Source organism: Atractosteus spatula, chromosome 2 (genome assembly GCF_055471065.1).
Source record: "Atractosteus spatula isolate fAtrSpa1 chromosome 2, fAtrSpa1.hap1, whole genome shotgun sequence".
Taxonomy (NCBI): domain Eukaryota; kingdom Metazoa; phylum Chordata; class Actinopteri; order Semionotiformes; family Lepisosteidae; genus Atractosteus; species Atractosteus spatula.
This window is the reverse complement of record NC_142707.1, coordinates 7,868,337-7,891,814: the sequence shown is the minus strand read 5'-3', so window position 1 is coordinate 7,891,814 and position 23,478 is coordinate 7,868,337. Positions and strand designations below refer to the sequence as shown.

Genomic DNA, 23,478 nt, shown 5'->3' with positions numbered 1-23,478 from the left:
TCCACATTATTGTACAATCATCTGATTGCTTAATTAGACTTTGTGCAAGATATTTTAATTTTCCAACTAAATTGCTTATCTTCCGTTATATGTTAGCCGTGACACATTGTACGTGCTTTCATATTTTTTTCTACAAATTTAATGTACCCATCCACTTTTAGGTGTAGTTAGTACTAATGTACGGTTGTATACACCTGCGATTAATTGAATTTCAATATTTTTTCTTTGATGCCAAAGAAGCGTAAATCTCTGATGTTCTGTATTATTTTTTAAAAAAAGGGGAACACGATTGTCAAATCTTTTGGGTCCGTCTACATATTTGATGATGAGGCGTTTAAAGTTGCGTGTTCTTACCACTGTAAGGTCTGGAGAGCTGCGGAGGATTGTCAGCCTAGCGAAAATCTCACCGTGCAAACCTGTGGTCAAGGACAATACTGAGCCGGACAGGTCGGACTAGAAAAGACCCAGACTGGTTCGCGTTGCAATCGGATTTTTCGGGGGGACTCTACTGAAAAGGGTTGCTTTTCCCCAGAGACTGTATCTGAATACATTTTTGATTGACAGTTAAACTGCCTTTTTAAATTTTCTCCACAATCTCAACAATTACACCTGACCAGCGTTCGTGTGACCGTATTAGCATCACAAAAGAAGCTACAGAGGTTTTCCTCTTCTTGTTGGAGAGGCACGTTGTGTGTAGACGCGTAAAATAATAATAAAAAATGCATTTCAACTGTTTTCTCAAAACGTGGTTTATTGCTTTACATCTACACAAAAATAGCAGAAGGGCATTAAATCGACGCACGTTTTGTAGTTAAAATCGTATCTAATAAGCTGTATCTATTGAATACCCAGTTTCTATTAAACAAATACAGTATGAGATCCCGTTTGTGATTTTCTTTCAGTAGGATCACCATTATAAATAATAACAAAATAATTTCGCAAGAGGTACATACCGTTCGTCTAGATTTATTTTGTGACGATTATAACAGTCCGTTGGCGATTGTTTTGTGGGGTGGTAGAGGGGGGATGGTGACTGGGCTAAGGGCAGTGGGGAGGGTGATTGATACAGATTGAGTGAGGTTCCTTTGATATAAACAAACTCATCATCCGTCGTGCCGACTGCTTAAAATAGACTGCTGGATGTCAAAAGCGAAAAACATGGCTTCTGGTAGCCTGCTGGAATATTCGTTACAGGGCTGAGAGACGTCGAGATACTCAAAGCAACAGAGAAAAGGTAGGCTTACTGTAAATCCATACTGGATTCGTCGATTTTGAAATTTTACGAATAAGAGACTGAAGAAGGAACGCAGCGCACTACGGAACCAACACGCTGATTTTGTTTTTTTTTTCCTCCAGATAAATCCAGGGATTTTTGTTTCTTAAGTCGTTTTTTCCCCCAGAATTAAAATACCTGTAAAAATAGTGATAACAGGTAGGGAGCAAAACTGTTTACACTTTTTTATTTCTACAATTATTTTTGCTGGTTGATTTCTGCAGGAAACCGTCCGTATTTTAATTTATGACATACCTGTTAAAGGACTACTACAGTATGTCTGCATGCATGTTGCTTACAGCAACTTTCTGTTTAGGTTTGAAGCTCGGGTCTAGCTAAAGGAGCTATGCAAAAGTAATGTTTAAAAATGAGCAACAATGTGCAAAACGTTTGTGTTACGCAGTGTTCTAGTATTTTAAAATTTTGATCCGAAACACTTGTGGAACTGCTGGTTGTTGGCAAAACAATTGCAAATACAATAGGTTACCTTACATATTAATAAGTGAAAGGGATTGCTTTTTATATTGTAGCATTTCGTTGTAGAAAATGTGCACATAAACTGCGGATTAAAGAATATAATCAGGACAATATGAAACTACTGCATGTACCAGTATCAGGAAGAATATTTATTCTTATATTCAATATCTAATGCTTAGCCCCGACAATTAAAAATATGAACATGTCTGTATGTAGCATATTCATTTAACCCATGATGATAAAATACCGTTTATGGCGATGGGGGATTACTAAAATTTTGTTTTTAATCTCAGCAGACAGTAATGTTCGCTGTATCCAGGGCCTCCAATGGCGTTCATGTCGAGATTCTCTCGGAGCAGCTCCAGGTCTCCGAATAGGAAGGACTCGGAGCGCAGCTCTCCCGTCCTGACTGTGTACGAGCTGGAGCGGCTGTTGTACACGGGGAAGACCGCTTGCAACCACGCGGACGAAGTGTGGCCTGGCCTCTACATAGGCGACCAGTGAGTTGCGCCAGTCTGCCAGTCTTTGCTGCTCCATATTCTGCATGTTGTCCTTGTGCCTGGTTTGTAACCTTACTAGGATCAGACTACCGTCTTTACCGGGGCGCTCCATGTTGGCTGACAATGTTCTTTGATTTTTCTTGAAATGCAATAAAAATGTAATAATATTTTGTTAATGGAAAGGGTCAAGGTTTATTCAATGCTCAAAAGACAGCCTCTACCATATTTTGGTAACGATTTCATTCTGTTAACCTGTGACTTCTGCCTATTCTTTCAAGGTGGAGCAAATCTCCTCTGCCAACACTACTCCTGCTCCTCTTATATTCAGCGATGATACTGTATAAATGTTTGTACACTTGTTGCTGTTATTTTCAGGATGGTTGCAACAAGTAAAACCCTTCACCCCATATTGAATAGATAGATAACTTCTGTGATGTCATGTTGCTTACAAATATTTTATGCATCTTGTGCTCAACAGCACGTGAGTATTTCAGAGCTTTTGAAACTTTGCTACATTTGCTATAGACTGCGTGTTTGAAAACATGTGTTTTTTAAGGACAAATAATGATGCTGACGATGAGTGGAACAGTGGGGCAGTGGTTAGCATTGCTGCCTTGCAGAGCCAGGGCCCTGGGTTCCATTCTGGACCTGGGGCACTATCTGCGTAGAGTTTCTGTGTTCTCCCCACCTTCGTGCAGGTTTAGTTGCTTTCTGGAAAACTGGCCCTAGAGTGAGTGTGCATGTCTGGGTCTGTGTCCTATGATGCACTGGTGTCACATCCAGCTTGCATCTGTCACGCCCTGTACTCCCAGAGGGCGCTCCGCTTCTGTCCATTTCCTAGTTCCCTGTGATTATTCATGTCTTTCCGGTGTGTCTTGCTGTGTAGCCTATTTACTTCCTGTGTCTGCTCTGATCCTCGCTCAGCAGTGAGGGTCCAGTTGTCATGAGACTCACCTAGTACCAGGTCGCCCCACGTCCGCGGCCTGAGGGCATAGGTTTCTACACCGACATCGTCCGACCCCCCCGAGCCTGGGCTAACCTCTGTTTTACCCCTTTTGCCGCTACACTTAGGGTCTTTATTGCTCTCCTGGCCATTCCACGGCATGCCCTTCCGACATCCGTGACAGCATTCCTGCCTTGAGTCTCTTGCTTGCGGGGATAGGTTCCGGCTCCCCTGCGACCCTGTAGTGAAAAAAGTGTTAGAAAATAGCTGGAGGGGTGGATGATGACAATGATGATAAACATGGATTTTGCAGGGATATAGCTGCTGACCGGCGTGAGTTGACAAAGCTCGGGATCACCCACATCCTGAACTGTGCCCATAGCAAGTGGCGAGGCGGGGCAGAACACTACCAGGGCATGAACATCACCTACCAGGGTATAGAGGCCCATGACTCGCCCACCTTTGATATGAGTGTCAACTTCTACCCTGCTGCAGAGTTCATCCACAAGGCACTGAGCAGTGGAGGTAAGTCTCTCAGGGATCAGGCTGTGACCATGTTCAATATTCTTTGATAAGGTTCTTTTTAAATTTTAATAAGCAACTGCAGTACAGGAGAAATTCATTCATTTTTACAACACGTTTGCTTTTACTGCATAGTACTGCATGATGGAAGTCCAGGTTTGAGCTTTTCAGTTTACTTCTGTTTTGTTGCGGACCTGCAGGGAAAATTCTGGTTCACTGTGCTGTAGGGGTCAGTCGCTCAGCCACCCTGGTGCTGGCTTACCTCATGATCCGCCAGAACATGACCCTCGTCGAAGCCATCAAGACCGTCAAGGACCATCGTGGCATCATACCCAACCGCGGCTTCCTCCGTCAGCTCAACGGCCTCGATGGAATTTTGAGAGAGAGCCGGAAAACCTAAGAAGGCTCCGGTACAGTCAGTGGCTAAAAAATACTATCTTGAGAAAATCGCACCATCGCTCTGTACCCTTATGAAAGTGTATTGTGGTGTATCGTGGAAGAAAGACAAATCATATTCATTCATAGTTAGAAAAGCACAGTAAATCAAGGTAGGAGCGCAGTAAATCCAGAGAAAAGCTGAAAATACTTTGAAAATCTGCCTTGGTACATTTTCCTAAGGGTATTTATTTTACTTTTTTGTTTTGCTTAGAAAGAAAGAGATCTAAAAAAACCCTGCAACCCGTTATCGCACAGCTGGGATCTGGAGAGTCATTAATAGTGCACATTTTTCTATTTCCTCCTATTTGGCCAGCACTTCTTGGGGTTGACTACCTTCCACTGAAGGCAGTGATCACGGTCAGGAGGATATCCAGTTAGCTGTGTCTATTGTTAGTGTAAGTGTTGCTTTAAGCTCCTTGATATCAACATGGAGCTTCTGTTAACCACTGCAGAACAGAATAAAGAAACAAACAGCTGCAGACATTTAAATTCCTGCCTTCTTTGGAGCCATAGGAAATTCTTGTTATAAAAAGTAGAAAGATTGTGTTCTTAATCCCCCCTTTCCTGGTGCTTAGGTAGCCGAAAACCTTTGCTCTAGTTCACAGTTTGCTCAATTTAAAAAAACAAGTGAAAAGCCTGACATTGACCTGGATGACCAATGATGATCCTCCATTTCCCAGATCTCTATAGAGATGTAATAAGGTCAGGACTGTAGCTATTGCTACTGCATCCATTTAAGCAGTATTCTGAGATCTCAGTGTCAGGAAAGTGTGATGGAATAAGATTTTCTTGTTTGCTATTTACTGTCCTTGTGGTGCTGATGCCGTGCTTGAATGTTCTCTGCAGGGATTTGGGTTTTATTGGACGTGTCCTTACTTACAGTAACACTGGAAAAATATTAGAAGAAGGTAAACTTCTTGAACATCTTGAACATGAGCATCTCAAATGAAATGCAAGATTTTAAAGACACATCTCAAGTATCCTTCCTATCGTGGGAAAGACCCTTTCCTAAATTCATACCCTTCACTTTTTATTTTTCCAAGACGTCAGGATAATATTTTGTAGCACAGAGCTGTGGGAAACCTGAAAGGCAGCTCTTTCAATGTAGCAATTTGTAGATAGATGGTTAGCTTTAGCAGCTAAACCAGTGATTGTACTTGTTGTTAAGTGAAGTATAGAGTAATTAACTTTAGCATTGTACTTAGAGTCTGAACCAACCTTGTACATGTATTTAGGAGTGAGATGCAGTGAAGGGAATTGTGCAGTATCCAGGTAGAAAACAGTGGTGTAGGTTAGAGTAGCCTATCAATGTGACTTGTTTGCTGTGTCTGGTGCTATAGTCACTTGGCCTTTGATGTAATTTGTGTTTCTTTAAGTTTCAGGTGTACAATGTTATGGGAGTGTTCCTTCAATTCTAAGGACAGAAAAAAAAACCTTCTGTCAATATATTGTTCCCTGATATCTAGACATTGATCACTCCAAAGTGTCTTTTCAATGACTCAGCTCCCTGGCCGTTTGGAAACAGGGAGGGAAGGCTTGGTGTTATTTGTGTTAGAACAACTTGCAATGTCCCAGGTGCTTGCAGGCTTGCGGTGAGGGATACACCACTCCTTCGCTTGGTGCAGAACCTGTCTGGGACGCCGCAACCTTTAACACATTCAAAAGTGAGCGGTTTGAAGCCAGGTGTCTGACGAGCGTCTGCCTACACTTCCGCATTCTGCCCCACGTATTGTTGCTGGGTTTGTCCAGGAACCGAGATTTGAAAAAAAAACACACAAATGGCTTTTCTCAAATGGGTGGGTTTATCATAAAAATAATTGGTGCTTGCATGTTTTCAGAAGGCATACAGTATGTGGGAGAAACATTGCAATTGTGAAACCAGGAGCTTTCTAAGACCTTTCCAGAGGCCAGCCAGTCATCCGTCCTCAAGAAGGCCACTTATTCCTGGTAAGGATTACAGCAGTCTGGAGCCTGTCCTAAATGCACAGGGTGCAGAGGGAAATATCAGTCCATTGCAGGGCAAACACACTTAGTTTAGAGCCACGAATTAATTAAATCCAGAATAAGCTTGGAAGGTGAGAAGAAATCAGAGGTCCCAAAAAAAAACCTGTAAAAACATGAGGAGAAGATACAAACTCCACAAGGAGGGCTCCCTAGGAACTCAGTCCAAAACCCAAGAGCGGTGAGGCAGCAGCACTAACTGCTACACCATCATGACACCCCCCTTTCCAGATCCCTCATTAGTGGCTAGGTTAATGCTGTCTCTATTGTTGTATTCTACCAGGAATTCACAGGCTCCTTGGAGGCCATGTATTACAAGTGTTCTAATTAAAAAACACTGGTACCACGGAGGATTAATAGGATGTGCAAAATGCCCTTTCATTACCCGGGAGAGCGTCACAAGATTTTCTATTTTTAAAATTCCAGATCTGTGAGTTTCATCTTTCCTGCTTAAACTTAACTCAAACACAATCTTGATTAATGAATGGAATGAAGCTCCTGTTTGGAAAGAGGAAACCAAGGTTTGATTTAGCAGATTGGATTGAAAATGTGGAGAAATTTACTGTACATTTTTCCCATAAAGCCCTAAGTACAGTATTCAGCACTTTTTCTGGGCCACAATTAGAAGTATGATTGATAAACAATATTGGCATAGCCTGCAATTTAGGATACTAAGCTGTAACCTTCACAACATCCAACACAGCTCATCTGGTGTCAGACAAAAAGATTAAATGTGTACAGTAATTTTAATTCTGAAACATACCGGAGAAATGGGGTAGGTTGCTTTTGTATCTTTCTGTGTGTGTGTTTTTTTTTTAAAAAAACCTCACTCCTGCCACTTTTTTATACTAAGGGAAGCCACAGTCACTGTTTTCATAAAACTTCAAATCCTTCCAATTCTAAGGACTATGTACACGCCGTTGCCTTCTGCAATCTGGACAAAAGTTCTGGAACCAGCAGATAAAATCCAGAAATAATTTGTGCATCTTTATTTCTTTTGGTTTCTCTAAATGTAAGTATATTGTAATTATTTTTATCCAGCACTGTGAGAGAAAAAAATCATTTATATCCAATAGGAATGTTAGTTTCAGGACAGGATCGGGTTTTTTGCTAGTTATTCTTTTTAAGGTACTGTACTTTCATGTAAGTACATTGAAGTTACAAGAAACATCCTTCGGGGAGTAATTTGCTAGTCTTACGAGTTGCGTTGAATGTTATTCACTAGTGCGAAAACAGAATGTGTTTACTGTTAATGATAACAGTATTACTGTTAATGATAACCCATATCAACTGACTGACTTTTCTGTGTTGGCAAACCATCTGTGGTGGAAAGAAAAGATTGTCAGGCTGTTGCCTTCAGAAGTCTGTAAGAACTAGCTGAGAGTTGTAATATACTTGACCACCTCTCCTTTAAATGCATTAGTCAGTAAAAAATGTCCAGAAGCAGAAATCCCACATAGGCTGATGTGGTGAACACACAATGCACATTGTGCAACGGCAGTCATGTGAAGGAGAGGTTCCTCACTAGAAAAGCGATGAGAGAGCGGTGTATGGCTGGTGAGGCATGATAAATGGTGCTTTGACATTTGTGTGTCCAGTCTGCTTTTGGAGAAATATTTACATCAGATCACATGAAACCCTCCCTGAAATCACATGTGACATACAATAACTGGAACTCTACATTACTTCATATTCTCTTCAGAATATGATATGTATTCAATTCACATGTGTTTTTCAAATATACTATGAGCCTTTACATTTGGGAAATGCATTGCGTTCTGTACCTACAGTATATGAATTGCATACTGGAATTACATGCATATATTAGGATTCTCTTATTAATATGATAAATAGCATTTATAATTTATACTGTATGTGAATTCTGTATTTTTTCTGTTTGAGGATTGGCACACAAAGTGAAGAGAGAGCCTTTGTACCTTGAGGGTTAAGAAATGTTAATAGAAGAAAAGTGGAAATGAAAATTAGGGTTATTTGACATAGGAAGTCTTAAGTTATTAAAACTGACAAACAAGCAGCAAGGTGCCATTCATTTACAGAAGTATTCAGACCAAAGGCCAAACGTTTATTTTCAGGCCCTCTACTATGTTCTTTATTCTAATAGCCTTAAGCATACAATGAACTATGAAAAGGTCCCGTGGATACAGATGTCTGATTTGTGAGCAGGACAGTTGTGGTTTCTGTACACTCTGTACAGAAACTGGACTAAAGGACTGCGGGAGCAGTCTGACATCAAGTAAAACTTTAGTTCTGCCTCACAAAATAGTAGGAGAAGAAACTCAGTTTGCATTTGAAATGTTTGTTATTTGGCAAGCAATTAAGGTTACATAATTCTAGGTTAATTGCAATGAATTGACCAATTTACAGTATGTTATTCTACTATAGCAGCAGCACTGAAACACAGGTCCCACAACATTACTGTTACTGTAGCCTGTGACTCTCCCCCTCCTGTGTCTCCAATTTTGAAAACAGACATGCTGCATCTCCAACTACTTCTAAAGAACCTTCAGCCATGTCCAGATAGTAATTTTAATTCTACATATTTCTACATTTTTACTTTCTTTTTAAAAACAAAACAAAAACCTTTCTATACAAATACTTGAATTATTTATATTGATCATGGTATCCTTTTTATATCTCCAGACTCCTTAGAAATGTGGGATGGAGGTCATATGCCTTAAGTACATTCATGTATTTAGCAATTTCAAGTGTGACTCCTGCTCAGACTGAATTCTTTGTTACCTTTGGTGTATTTGTTTCCTGTTGCTTTTCAATGCTTTTTCTAAATCAGTGAACAAATAAAACTGTGTATCAAATAAATGTGTAGATTCAGCAATGACTTGCCAGCTTTTTTTGTTGCCTGACAAATGTGGTTTTCATTATAATGATCTTATACGGAACCTCCATTGTGCTGAACAGCAACAATTCAGGATTTTCCTATATGGCATCTCAGCAGAACAGCACCCTGAAATTTCCATCACTTCTCCCCTCTATCAATTATGTCCTTGCCTTAGTTTCACAAGGACAGGGCTGAATAAAGAGCAATAAATTAAACTACACAAATTAAGCAATGAAAGATGAAGGAGTAAGAAAGTCATGGAAGACCCATGAGTATTATGTTTTTGCAGAACTTTGTAGTGTCTTCTTATCATGAATATGGTAATTCTCATTTCAGTTTCCACTGCAGCTCATTTTTATATGTATTCTTAACATCTATTACTACTGCCACAAATGTCTTCAAATAAATATGATAAAGATTTAAGTCCCCAGTTCAGCAGGATTAGAATCTGAGATATTTAGCGGCGGTCAATTAAGCAGGTGGTATGTTCAATAAAGCAAGAAATCATCCATCCATTTTCTGACCACTTTATCCAATACAGGGTTATGGAGGATCTGGGGCCTATTCTGGCAAGCAATGGCAACAAGGCAGGATTCACCTTGGACAGGATGCCTATCCGTCATGGTGCCCACAGGCACACACACTCACATCAGGGCCAGTTTTCCCAGAAGCCAATTCATCTACCAGTATGTCTTTAGACTGTGGGAGGAAACCGGAGCACCTGGAGGAATGCCATCCAAACTCGGAGAGAACATGCAAACTCCATGCAGATGCTGTGAGGCAGCAATGCTAACCACTGTGCCACCATGCCTCCCATCATTTATATCAAAAATACCCTTCAGCCCTCAAGAACCTGTTTTTTTATTGACCATATTACTTGCTTCAATAGTATAAACAAAAATACATGTTCCTAATCTTTAAAAACAAATTATTTTGGATGTCTTGGCTCAATTAGACTTTGGGGCCTACATAAATCTCCCTTATTTTGACATGTGAAGCAGTTTCTCATGTTGTGTGATCAGCTGTGAACTGTGGAGTTTATAGATCTTGTGTGTCTCCTACGCGGAAGCTGCACTTCACTGGTAGATAATGTTAGTCACTTCATACACAGCATGTGAAGCCTTTTCTGAGACAGAAAGCACACTACAAATACGATAATTTACTACAGTATTCAATATTATTTGCCAAAAAATTAACTTGCACGTACTGTACCATGTAGATAGAATCAATGTGGAAACAATAGTATAAAATCAGGTTGTGTCTCACGCCTTTGACTATCCATACAAAAAACTGCAATACATTCCTGAAAATAACTAGGTTTATGTTTTTTTCATAGCTACATCAATGCCTTACTATGTTACAATTAACCAGCCATTCGAATACTTTCATTCTTTGTAACACGATGCTATACATTTATTTACGTGGATTATTTTCAGTTTGCTTAATTTATTTACCATCGCATGCCACCTTCCATTTGCTAGTGAAAAGAAATTATCAACGGGAACTTTACTAAAATCAGTCTGGTAAAAATGGAGTACGGCGTAGTTAAATGTGTGGCATACTGTACGTCCTTTGCAATTAATTTTAAGTTGACGCCATGAAGTCTATATTATAATCATTGAGAGATTTTAAAAAATGCTATGCAATAAAGTTTCAAATATCTAAGCCAACAGGACAACGCCAGCCTTAGCGACTTCACTGAACAAATACATTCGGTATGCAGATAACCACCTAATATCTACTTCTTTCCGTAAAAAAAGAAAAGGATCTTATTTAGCATCACTTCTCAATCACATTTGTCAGCCTTATTGTTTTCCGTGACAGAGCTGAAGGACAAAACGGAACAGAAAGCAAAAGAAGAAACGGAAGCTGAAACCGAGGACGTTCCCGAGTTCCACGTCACCCGCACGCGGGTTCACGTGCCTCGGCTGTGCTTCGAACCGCTCCACTTTGCTTTATGGAGAGAGTGACTGCCGACTCTGTTTTTAATACCTCGGGTTTCAACATTTTAACAAGGCATTTGAAACGAAGGAGGTAAAAAGAAATGCGGGGTCTCTATGTGCTTCTGTTCCTGACAGTCGGCTATGTGTGTGACGCCCTACCGGCCGCATATCTCAAAGATCCTGTCAACGACAGACCGATTATCGGTAGGTACCGGTCTATCAGTGCTGCAGTGTACGAGTGTGGTTTATACACAGTATTGTTTCTCGCTATTAATTAATATTGAATAAGACCAGTACAGCTACACTAAGCCTAAATTTAACAATACTGTTTCATTATTAAAAGTATTATTGGAGTGCAGAAATGTTAAGTTAATTTTCTTTAAATTTCTTTTAATTAAAATAAGTTTTAATGTATTTAATGTATGCATGAGAGGTTTCAAACTTTGCAGACTGCATTATGTTCTGACATACTAATCACAATGTCTTCGACTTTTTTTGCATTTGCATACAGGACAGATGTGCAGCCCATTTTCTTTCAAAGATTCTTGACTTGTCCGCTTTCTGAAAATTCCTTAAATCTCAGTATCTCACTCATGCTGGCTGACAAATTTACAAGTTCAGGTGGTTTGATTTAAGGAAATGTATTCTCACTCCATAGCTGGTTTAAATTAATACATCAGTTGGATGTTAAACTGTTCAAAGTTCATGAAACAGGCGACAAAACAAAGCATAAAGCAATCGTTCATGGGAACACAGACAATTTTAATAAAATAGGACACATACAAATCACATTTATTCTGTTTCCTGGTTTACTTTAGTTGTTCATTATCCAAGTAACTGTTATATCTAGTTCTGGAAAATGCCATGGCCCTCCATAGTTTATTTTCTGTACACCACCCCGCAGTTCAACCTGTTTGCCCGCAAGGCCTGTAAATTAAGAAACTAGTTTACACAAGTGGGATTTTGTCACAGTAGTTAACACAATGTTGTAACTTTTTTTACTAAAGGGAAAAATAACTTTTACAGTTTTATCAGTAAATACTGATTGGTAGGCAGTTGAGTCTGTGAAACCATAAAACAAACAATATTACAGCAACAGGCTGGAATGGCCATTCAGCATTTGAAAACTGCTTTGAGGGAGTGTGTGTATGTGAGAAACGACCTAGTACAATAAGAACAAGAGGGACAGTTGTTAAATATTTCTGAGAATCTGAACTGTGATTAGAGTAATAAAATGCTCCCCCCCAGCCCCATCCAAAGAAAAATAGAAAACATTAGGGTATTGAAGTGCTCAAATGGGGGTTTATAACCACATTCCGTGGTCTTCCTGTCTCATTAGGCATTTTGACCCAGGAAGTAGTAGATGATGAAATGAAGCCCTATGGAAAGACATATATCCCCGCATCGTATGTGAAATACTTGGAGTCTGCTGGGAGCAGAGTGATGCCTGTCAGGTAAAACAATACTCTCCAGTAATGTGTAGGCTGTGAGGACTCTACTTGTGTACTACAGAATGTGTTATGTACATTACAAGCATTAATAAAATTGGATTTGAATTGGATTCGGAGTGTGTCAGTGACGTTGTTTTATCTGTATTTTTTATTTAGATTGAATCTGACATTTGCTGAATATGAAAAGATCTTCAATTCAATAAACGGGTATGTGTATAGAAATTTCTTGAGACGTACAATACCTGAAAGGCAGGTGATAACACTAATAAACTGAACAGACTAATAATAAACAACACACTTGTCTTGTTCTTTCATTCAGTTCTACGTATGAATATCCTGTTAAATGGTATACAAGCCTTTTCGTGTTTGATTTTCATAATAGAAAGTCATTTTTTTTATTCAACTTAACCAATTGACCTGGTTAAGTTACTAAATCAGTAATGTTACTGACAGAAGCAAGAGGGAACACAAAGAGACAAAATTTTTTTTACGTTGCTGAGAACAGCGTTTTTTGGCAGGCGGTCCCTTTTGGCTTACTTATTCCTGGTAACAGGTGATTGTTTTATGACAAATGCAGAATCGCCAATTATGTCGGCGATTACTCATGCATGTACTCATGCAATTTGGAACAGCTAATTGTGTCCTTATATTAATCCCCATATCAACAATGGGGAATTAGGAAGTGCAGACATGTTACTCTGACCCGCTCCTACATTGAGCCGTTCATCTCTTGATATACATTATAAGCTCCCCATTGATGCAGAGGTGGTGCAGTGCTGTTTAGAGGAGAGGCACAATCTTCTCTGACTTCTCTGACTGCGAGCCTGCAGATGCCCATCACAGATCACAGGGGTCTCTGTTTCACTATGACCCGAGAAAGCCCTGGCTGATTAACGCTAGACCCACCCCCTCTTACTGTACCTACTTCCTTTATTATCCTACATGGGAAATCTGCTTTGCAGGCAGGTACAAGCCATAACACATTACCTCATACATTTAACACAATATGAAACCATTAACAAGTAAGTAACATGTATGCATAAGATAAAAAAAACAGCAGCTTTAGGCAATGCTCACAATTTAGAAAAAATCAGGTCATCAGTGTGTGAAATAGATACCTACAATACATGCATGACAAAAAATAAATCCAGTAAAATGTATCAATCAGTTGTCCAAATTAAGCAGGTTAGTAGCTGTTGGAATAAAGGATAACTTGGTTCTATTGCACTTAAATCTAGGTGGTCTAAATTGATGCCCTGAGGCTTCCTTGAGCTCAGAGTCACTGTGCAAGAGGTGGTCCTGACAGTTAACGATTATATTAACCTTCAGTGCTGAGCCAATCATGTGCTGCTGTGTGGAGAATCCAAGTCACAACCAGCTTGTGAAATAGGTAAAAAATGTAGTGAATCGTTTGGCTCCCACAACGTTGTGCTGCTGGTGAGTTAATAAAATTGCGTGATAGTTAAGAAGCCTCATCACATCCTTTGGGTCTTTTAAAACTAAGAGAAATGCAAAAAACATTTGGTGGTGTGTGCTTATTGTAAACCGTGGAGACAAATCTTCTTCTTCCTCTCATACAGGATGCTGTTTATTGGGGGTGCTGTTGATTTAGAGACCTCAGATTTTGCAAAAGCTGCTAGCATTTTTTACCAGCTGGCTCTAAAGGTAAGCAGATCTGTTGCATATCAGAACGAGGGTTTTCACTGTGAGAACACACATGCTTTCATCACTGCCCCCCTCCATCTCACACAAGGAAAGCCCTGAGATACACCTTTCATTTTGCCTTGAGGGTTGGTTGTGAAACCAGTGAGTTTTGCATTTCTTCATATTTGTTATTTTGGTGCAGCACAAACTCTTATTAAGTCAGTGGTTCCCAGTCCTGCTCTTAGTGACCCCTCACACCTGCTGGTTTTTGTTCCAGCCAAGCCTTCAGTTACACAATCAAACTCTTCATTGACTTAATAATATTAAGATTCATTTGAACTGTTTGTTCCCAGCTCATAAACATGTTGGCGCTTCAACCAATGTGTGGTGTAAATGAAATAAAATCCCAAACTTGTGACTAGAAACACAATGCAAATACTAAATTGAAGCAACTTCTTAGATCAAGTAGGTCTTCAGTTATCCGATGAAGGTGGGCTGGAATGAAAAGCAGCAGGTGTGTGGACCAGGACTGGGAACAACAGGATCTAGTTTTGCCTTTTGTGTGGTACTTAAATGGCAAATGAATGTGGTTGCACAGTATGGTCTTTATGTACAATCAGCTTCCCGGTGTTTGGTGGTTATTATTTTTTGGGGTGGAGTGGTGACTCTGTGGCTAAGGATCTGCGCCTGTGGCTAGAAGGTTGCTGGTTCAAATCCCGCAGCCGGCAGAGGAATCCTACTCCATTGGGCTCCTGAGCAAGGCCCTTAACCCCAAAATGCTCCAGGGGCGCCGTACAATGGCAGACCCTGCGCTCTGACTCCAGGCTCTCTCCCTATCTGTGTGTCTGTGTGTTTCATGGAGAGCAAGCTGGGGTATGCGAAAAGATAATTCCTAATGCAAGAAATTGTAAAGGGTTAATAAAGTAATGTTGTTATTATTATTATTATTTATCTCTTAGGACAACAACTTTGTTGTTTTAAAAATAAAAACACCCTACTTACAATACAGTATAGTGTAAGAGAATTCCTCTATTAATTTAGCTAAAATATGATTTTACTAAAACTGTATTTGCAAGGACCTTGTTTAACTGACCTTTTAATTCTAGAAGCTGTTTTCTCTGTCCTGTCCAGGCCTATGACTCAGGGGACTATTTTCCCATGTGGGGGACATGTCTGGGGCACCAGCTACTGACTGTGTTAGTAGCCAAAGAGAACCTCCTAACCAAGACGCCTGCAGAAAACCTGGCCTTGCCTCTCAACCTGACAACCGGTATGCAGATCAAAGGACTAGACCTGCTGGACTTTCTAATTCTTTACAATTAGGCTGTATTCTTTTTCACTTTCACATTATGCATGACCTTTCATACAACTGATTGCTGTGCCCTTGCATCTTGTTTAACAATCAGTTTCGGCTATCTGTTTTTTAAACGTTTTTTTTATTTTTAGAGGAGATACTCTTTGTGACCTAAACAGAAGATCGTTCACTCTCCTTCCTCTTCACTCCTGTGAAAGGGGATTTACAACAAAATTACAACAAAAATATGCATGTTACTGTAGTTGCAAAATCATAACAAATTGCAAAATAAGTTAAACCAATAGATAATATTATGGTAAAATCATTTAATGAGTTTTTTCTTAGCATATAACTTATCTGTCATTCCTGTATTTAATGAAAAAAAGAGATAAAAATACTGCATTCTGCCATGAGATGGTGCCACATGTACCAGTTCGTCTCTCGAGCAAACCTACAGTGTTGTTGTTTTTCCAGACAGCGCTAGACTGCCTTATCAAGTGAGGCATTGAGTGACCTTACTACCCATGCATCTGCACAGGTCTGAAAAGTCAAAAAGGTGTTAAAAAAGGTGTTAAAAATTTTGCAGGAACGGCCTGCTTTGAACTCCCACTCTGGTATCAGAAAAAATCAAATGAGGAAATGTGCACACATTGGGGATTTTATATTTAGAGATAGCATAAACCTCCTCACAGCAGTTAGCTGGCAAACAACAAGCTTGTTTCCTGAAAATGACTGAATGATAAATTAGTTCAGCAGGGTTTTCAGTAAGGGGATAGGTGTGCCTTGACATAGCTAAATATATAAAGCCTATTGCTGCATTATAGTTTTTTCCAAGATCTATAAAAAACTATATTTTCAATTTTCTATTTTTAATGTGTTGTACCTCTCTTGTCTTATCTTATAATGTGCTTTGGCTGTAAGTACTGAATGAAACTCTGTATCACCAGCCTACTTAAGCTGAAAGAAATCTGTTGCCAATCAGTTTAATTATCTTATTTTCTTTTTTCTTCCTCTTCAGCCGCAAAATCCAGCCGTGTGTTTGAGAATTTTCCACATGAAACTTTGAAGGCTTTGACCCAGGAGCCACTGACTGGAAATTTCCATCACTACGGCGTGACATTTGAGGTTAATGTCCAAGGATTGGGTAGTGTTTTGCCAGAGAGGACGAGACACTTAGAGGGAATCTGCTTCAATTTAAACTTAAACTATGCTGTGCTAATTCTCACAGTCGAAACTGAAAGAAACATAGTGTTACTAATGAATATATCCCCACTGTCTCTTTCTTTTTGATCACTGACCTTTGAGTTGTGTTGCACATTGTGCAGATAGTAAATCAAATTTTGAAGATGAGAAGTTCATCTATTATTAAGTGTGTATTGAAGCTAATTTTGGAGAGCTGTGTGTCCTCATTTTATGGTTTTGTTTCCACAGACATTCAAAGGCAATGAAAAATTGGAACAATTCTTTTCCATCCTGTCCACAAACAGAGCAGAAAATGGCGTGAAGTTCGTTTCCACCATGGAAGGTACAGTAATTTCGTGAAGTGGTTATGCAATTCTGTTTCACTGTGAGCTGTTATGATGTTGAGGTTAATGCTATTGCAAGATTTGTTCAAAGAAAAATACAGTGTAAGTATATATTGTATAATTATTCCAAGAAAATCATTATAATGTTTTGTTTAAACACAGAAAAAAAATGAAACTGTAATTTGAGTTTTGTAAAAATATTGTGACACAATAAACAAGACTTGATCTTGAATTTTCAAGACTAGAATGTGAATAGAGAAGTCAAGTCAACTTTGCTCACAATCTATAAAGTCATAAAAAAAGCTTACACCTTACTTGCTATTATATAGCAATCTCTCTTTTCTCAAGTAGACATAAATACCAGTAAAATGAAGGTGCAGTAACACACTGTAATGAAAGGGAAAAACAATATGTGACAAATGTGTTGATGAAATACATACTGAAGACATGACCTGATTTCTGAACATGTCATTGCATTGAAGCAAGGCAGAACTTTTGGCTATTCCGAAATGTATAATAATGTAATAATGTTAAATTTTTAGAAATGGCTGGTACCCTGTGGTTCTCATACACGGTGTCTTTCACACTGTTGGGCTGTGATTCAGTTGTCATGATCTCTTCCTATGCCACTAGATAGGGTTTGGCGCCTTCAATACATACATTTTACCTAAACTGTTGGAGACATTTTTCCACTTCCCCTTAAAAGATAGTCAGGAGCCTGTTAAAAGAAGTTTTTATTTCATGCACATGGGAGTGAAACACACAGAGTTGCTCTGTGTATGTTTCTCCAAGTGATTAAATTAGAACTGTCCTTAAATATTTTTCTGTTCTCTACCACACTTCCCTCTGCTTATTAGATTGACAGCATTCCAAGATCACACTCATCTTCCTCTTCCCTATTTGCCAAAGATAACTTCTTTTAACACAACTGGTTACTTAGTTTCGTAGCATGCGTTTCTATATGACACAATATAGAGTTACATACTGTAGTAGACCTTGTGTGCAGCATTCTTCATTCAAGTTCAAACCAGCTCCGGATGTCCACCTTATAAAGTACTGCAGCGTCAGCAGAAAATGTACAAAGTCCACAGAGACCCTCTCAACATAACGTAACTAATTTTTTTCTTTAACAATCCTCTACTTAGGAAAGAAATATCCATTTTATGGAGTCCAGTGGCACCCAGAGGTCAATCGGTTCGAATGGGACCCAAAGGTGCAATATCCACATTCAGGGAATGCAGTTCGAGTGTCGTCTTTACTGGCAGAGTTCTTTGTCAATGAAGGTAATTTGGGTTACATACAAGGAGATTTAAGCATTACCGGAGAAAATAGAGATCTTTGTATTATAGAACATTTGTATATTGTCGTACATGCAAACATAATATAAAGGTACAAGTACGCAGATGAATCAAAAGTGTTTACTAGTGCTTTAGTTGATTTTAAAATATAGCGGTATTGGGAACTTTGTTTTAAAGTTAATATCACTTAACTTATATTAAATATGCACTCTAGGAGCATATAATGAGGCATCCAAATTGCTTATGTATTTATGAATGGGCTATGGGTATAAAAGTACAGTGTGGTACACTCAATGTCAAGCACATGATGTCAAGCACTGACAAAATAGAACTCTCAAATCTATAATGTGTTTAAAACAGATATTGCAGAAAATGTGACAAAAATACAGGTCCAGTAAGTTTTCAGTGTGAAACAGGACACACCACCGTAAAAAAATACAATGTTCTGAAATTGCTATCGGTGTTCCCTGAGCAATAATAGAATCCTAGAGCTGTATACGTGTATTCCTGACCAGTCTCTGGCCAGATCAGATTTTCCGCCATTCTTCCTGTGCCAGCTGGCGAAGACCGTCCAGTCGAAACGCTCTCTTGTTGATGGCAAGGGCGAATTGGTCCCACAGGTATTCTGTTGGACTCAGATCAGACACTGCTTTCTTGGAGTTTTTCCACTGTAATTCTCGCACTGTGCGATCTTGCTAGAAAACTGATACTTCTTGACGGGGTTGCGGGAGTCTAAACTGGTGGGTCAAAGACTTGGTCAGTATATTGCTGATCAGTACAGTTGTCCTCAGTCTGGCCCAGAGGCATTCTTGTGTTAAGGAGCTTCCTCCCCCCTCATCACACCTCCATCTGAACCCACGGGCTGGCTTGAGCAACGCAGGGCTCAGCAATGTAATGCCTTCTGTCAGGTCTGGGAAACGTGAAATGGCATTTATCCGTGGGGAAAAACAAATGCATCACCACTCCCTCTGCTGCCACCCCAGATGCTCTGTGGTCTACAGTTTCATTTCTCAGATGCTAACATTACCCCTTGACATCTGAGAATGTTGGTCATTTTCCTTCAGTCGGATGGGCTGGTTTTCCCTAGAATGTCTTGTGTTGTAGCCACTACAGCCTGATATCAATTACATGGATGGATTAAACGGGTGTGATGGCACATTCACCAGCTACAACCACTGTATCTCTTCTTCTGATACACCCAGACTGTGTGCCTTTCTGGATGTAGCCTGTTCACCAAGAAGACTGTTTCCTGCTTTCTCTGGACCACCTGCTTTTTGAACTGCTTTTTGCATGTGGACATATCTTCAATCTTTTTTGCCTTAAAATCATACAAACCATTGGCATGTTTAATGGTTTATCAAAATGAATCTTAATTTTATTCTCATTTTGGCAATTTTAGCTCATACATTTTTTATAAAATCCAAAAACTCTGTCTTTATTCATTTTGGGGCATATTGTTGATTTCTTCTTTGGGAATCGGGCCAGTAGAAGATGCATTTCATTCATGTAGCATTGCCCTTTTCTTTGTCAAAAGATTCCCATTATTCTCTCTAAAACTATTTCATTCTGGGCTGTTCTTTTGCTGTTAAAAACCCTTCAGTATTGAGCTCAGAATTTTGTTATCCCAATAAACAGTAGTGCCCAAGCAATTAACAAACCTCTCTGCTCATTATATAAAATGTAAATTGCCCATCCAGGAATAAGTTTCTTTCAGATGATGGATGGATAATTATGTATGTGCACAATGACCTATTTATGAAAACTTAGATTGTTTAATTTTTATGGTGCATCAGTAGATATAGCCTTCAAAGGAAATGGAATAAGTCAGAAAGAAGAAATACATGTGGAAATAAAGCAGTTTCCCTATGCTTGGCATGTCAACCGTCACCTGAGAATTCATACCGTGACAGCATCTAAGAAGAATACAGCCCAGATCTTTTCATCACAATACAAAACGGATATTGTCTTCACGGCTTGAAGGGATATAAGTAAGAGAAATACTACGACAGAATGCTTAAGAAAACATTTGTTCACTGGATCACTTTCTCTGGGAGCACTCTTTGTGGAATTCAGATTATTTTTTAGGTGGTTACTCTAACACAATTTTCGGATGCACTTTGAAGCACAAATGCATGAACGTGCACACAGTAAACAAATGACAAAAGTGTGAATTTATTTAATTCTAGGACTTTTTGACTTTGGAGCCAAGTAAATGAGATTTGGTGAAGTACTGGAGAGACAGTATGGGGAGACTATGTTTTCCTAAGAGCTGGCTTATTCACTGTGGAGAAAGACGAAGGACATTTTGCTGGCAATATCCACTCTCTTTTTCCTGCTGTTCCATTCATAGGAACTGCTTTTTATCTTGAAGCCTCCCATAGAGGCTTCAATCACTGGAGGACGACACATGCTATTTGAAAACCCTTCTTTAATATTGCTCACAGCGTGATATAAAATGAAATTATACTACAAATTGTGTTTCTCTGTTACATCATGTAATTATTGTCTTAAGACTTGTGACTGAAAGAAACAAGAAAACAGAACAATTAAAGATTTGAAGGGCAAAAGTGTGAAAATCTTTTCAGAGATGTAGACAAGCCCCTTTTTATCCATCCATTCATTCATTTTCTAACTTCTGTACCCAGGACCCTATCCCAATGAGGGCAAGGCAGGGTACAGCCTGGATGGGACACCATTTGATTGCTGGGCACACACAAACACCAAGGCCAATTTTCACATTACCCAATTAATGTGCCAGTATGACTTTGAACTGGGGGTAGAAACTGGAGTCCTCTGCTTTTATATGTTTATAAATTAAGAACTCCCAAGTGGGGGAAAGAGACAGGCTTGCTACATTCAATTGTTTTCAAACGGGATACTTTTGTAAGCACTAATGCAAGACTCTTTCTTTTTTGAGCTAAAAACCTGAATCTGTGCTGACATAATAATAATACAAAGAAGAAGAATAACTACAGAGGGAGAGGAGATAACAGAGTTAACTCAATTTACAACAAGGGTTTGGAATGTAGTAGGAATGTAAAAGGACATATACAGAACCAAGTAAATACAAGCCCTTCTAAAGAAGAATGTTTTGAGCCTTGATTTGAAAGCAATCAGGGAGGCCTCTCTCTGATTTTCTTGGGGATACATTTCTGGAGCTCTGGGACAAAGCAAGAGAAAGCCCTGTCACCCATAGAAATTAGACGGGCTTGGGAGACAGGAGACAGGAGAATTAAATGAATGAAAGTTGTGGCATATGGAGTAGGAAGATTGTAGGTTAGACAGGTACTGAGGTGCCAAACCATGTAGAGCTTTATAAGTGTGGATGAGGATATTGAAGTCGACACAAAACCTGACAGGAAGCCAGTGCAAAAACTCCAGGACAGGAGTAATGTGATCACTTGCACATGACCTGGTCAGGATTCTCGTTTCAATGAATAAACCAACAACACAGAGGCTCAACGACTGGTGACCTCAACTAAGCACTTGCTGCAGACACGATGAGGACTTACTCCAAGAGTAAGATTAGGCAACATCCTGTGCAGTTCCTTAAGAAAACAAACTCTTACTTTTCTTTCACAGTTCTCTTTTTCTGGCTTTCCCGTTTACACAGCAGTGTTTGTGCTTTATGTTTATCTTCTTCATTGATCAATTCTGCTTCAGCTGTCAATTCTGCTCTCTGGCACCATTTGATTTGGTTGACCTTTGATCATATTAACATCCAAATGGCACCAAATTATGTAATGTGTGACAGAGGAAAGATCACAGCACTGTCTGCAGAATAACACTAAGGGATATTGCACAGCTGAAAGAGATAATCACATGAGCCATGTGGTTTTTTGGCAATAGGGTTGCATGTTTCAAAGACACCAATATTTTTTTTCATATAACAGGCCTTACTCTGCTTTCTATTGCAATATTTTGGTATAACAAGCTTATTAATCGATAATTCGATTACATTGATGAGAAACTGGTGGTGATATACATTTGACTTGTAATGGATAGAAAGTTCCACTGTTTGACTGCCACTCGACTGCAAAGTTCAAGCTTTGGAAAGTGAACATTGTGAATCAGTGCTGAGACTCAGTAATACTACAGTACAAAATGTGAATGTAAAAATGTGAATGTAAAAATGTAAAATGTGACTTGAATCTGACGTGGAGTTTCCCCTCTTGTCTCGATAACAGCCAGGAAGAGTTCACATCACTTCTCCAATCCTGAAGATGAAGAGGCAGCACTGATGTACAATTATGTTCCCATGTTTACTAGCGCGTTCACCAGCTACAACCAGGTCTACTTCTTCTGATACACCCAGACAGACCTTAGATATCCTCAGTCTGCACTTCCTCAGGTCTCAACCACACAGTTTGATGGAGCAAAAAGGAGACATGCAATTCAGAATTCCATTCCATAAAATTGGGATCTTTTTATTCCAGAAGTTCAGTTTGGGATTTAACCATAAAGTTGTGTGCAGACTTCCGTCTTTAATACTTTTGTACTCTCAAACATGCCACTGTCTAAGCAATGATTCTCATTCAGCAGAGATGTGGGGTGACTCATTGAAACTCAGGGATGCAGAACTAGCAGGGTCAGACTAACTCTGCCTTTCTTGGTTTAATCTTTACACGGGTACTTTTTTACTCTTTACTATTTGGCTGTATTTTAGAATGGGGGGTGCAAGAGCTGGTTTTCTTGGGTATTTTATGATGACACAATGTTGCCATTTTAAGGCTGGTCACTTGGTATTATGGAAAAATAGCTAACCTGATGACTACATTTCTGATGATAGCCAATGCACTGCATTTCCACTAAACCTGTAACAATTACAAGCTGCCCAAATACTTTTATGACTTTGTTCCTGTGTTTACTGCAAAATAATTAAAATGTGTTCTCAGAAAGGTTGGGCTGTGGTGTTAGAAAGTACTTGCATTAAATTATGTTCTTTCCAAGTGTATTTCTGTACAACTGTGTGACAAATACTAGTTTGTGGAGGGAAAGCTAGGTAATGACCCATTCATACAGAATTGGGATAGTTTTAGAATTTGAGGTGTTGCACTCTCAACTTAGAAAAAGGAATGTTGTAGTTATCAAGATACTGTGCTTTGTAAGAAACATAGTACTGTATGCTCATTTGCTCTTAAATTATGTACTGTTTTTCCCCCTCCAGTGTGTGATTTTATTAGTTACTTTTACTCTTAAGTAAAGTGCATTTGGAAATTGAGACTGTTTTAAAAATAAAAACGTTTGAATTACCATCTGTATTATAGTTATACCCTAAACACTTCTGTTCTGTTCCCATCTAAAAGTCTGA

At 39.2% G+C, this 23,478-nt stretch overlaps 2 protein-coding genes across 4 annotated transcripts; both read left to right on the top strand.

The window, feature by feature from the left end:
- The first annotated feature begins 1,065 nt into the window (after window positions 1-1,065).
- dusp26 (dual specificity phosphatase 26) lies at window positions 1,066-9,008 on the top strand. 3 transcript variants are annotated; one of them, XM_088930284.1, is made up of 5 exons: window positions 1,177-1,234; window positions 1,357-1,432; window positions 2,044-2,250; window positions 3,507-3,718; window positions 3,916-9,008. In XM_088930284.1, the coding sequence occupies exons 3-5, from the start codon at window positions 2,078-2,080 to the stop codon at window positions 4,113-4,115; spliced, it is 585 nt and encodes a 194-aa protein (XP_088786410.1). In that variant the 5' UTR covers window positions 1,177-1,234; window positions 1,357-1,432; window positions 2,044-2,077; the 3' UTR covers window positions 4,116-9,008. The 3 variants fall into 3 exon arrangements, with proteins under 3 accessions (XP_088786400.1, XP_088786420.1, XP_088786410.1); XM_088930274.1 differs by lacking the exon at window positions 1,357-1,432 and having other exon boundaries at window positions 1,066-1,234; XM_088930294.1 differs by lacking the exon at window positions 1,357-1,432 and having other exon boundaries at window positions 1,135-1,234; window positions 2,047-2,250.
- A 1,857-nt stretch (window positions 9,009-10,865) lies between these two features.
- Window positions 10,866-23,425, top strand: gghl (gamma-glutamyl hydrolase like). The gene is made up of 9 exons (XM_088909041.1): window positions 10,866-11,158; window positions 12,294-12,408; window positions 12,562-12,612; window positions 13,986-14,070; window positions 15,181-15,319; window positions 16,362-16,468; window positions 16,775-16,868; window positions 18,015-18,152; window positions 22,355-23,425. The coding sequence occupies exons 1-9, from the start codon at window positions 11,056-11,058 to the stop codon at window positions 22,471-22,473; spliced, it is 951 nt and encodes a 316-aa protein (XP_088765167.1). The 5' UTR covers window positions 10,866-11,055; the 3' UTR covers window positions 22,474-23,425.
- The last annotated feature ends 53 nt before the right edge of the window (window positions 23,426-23,478 follow it).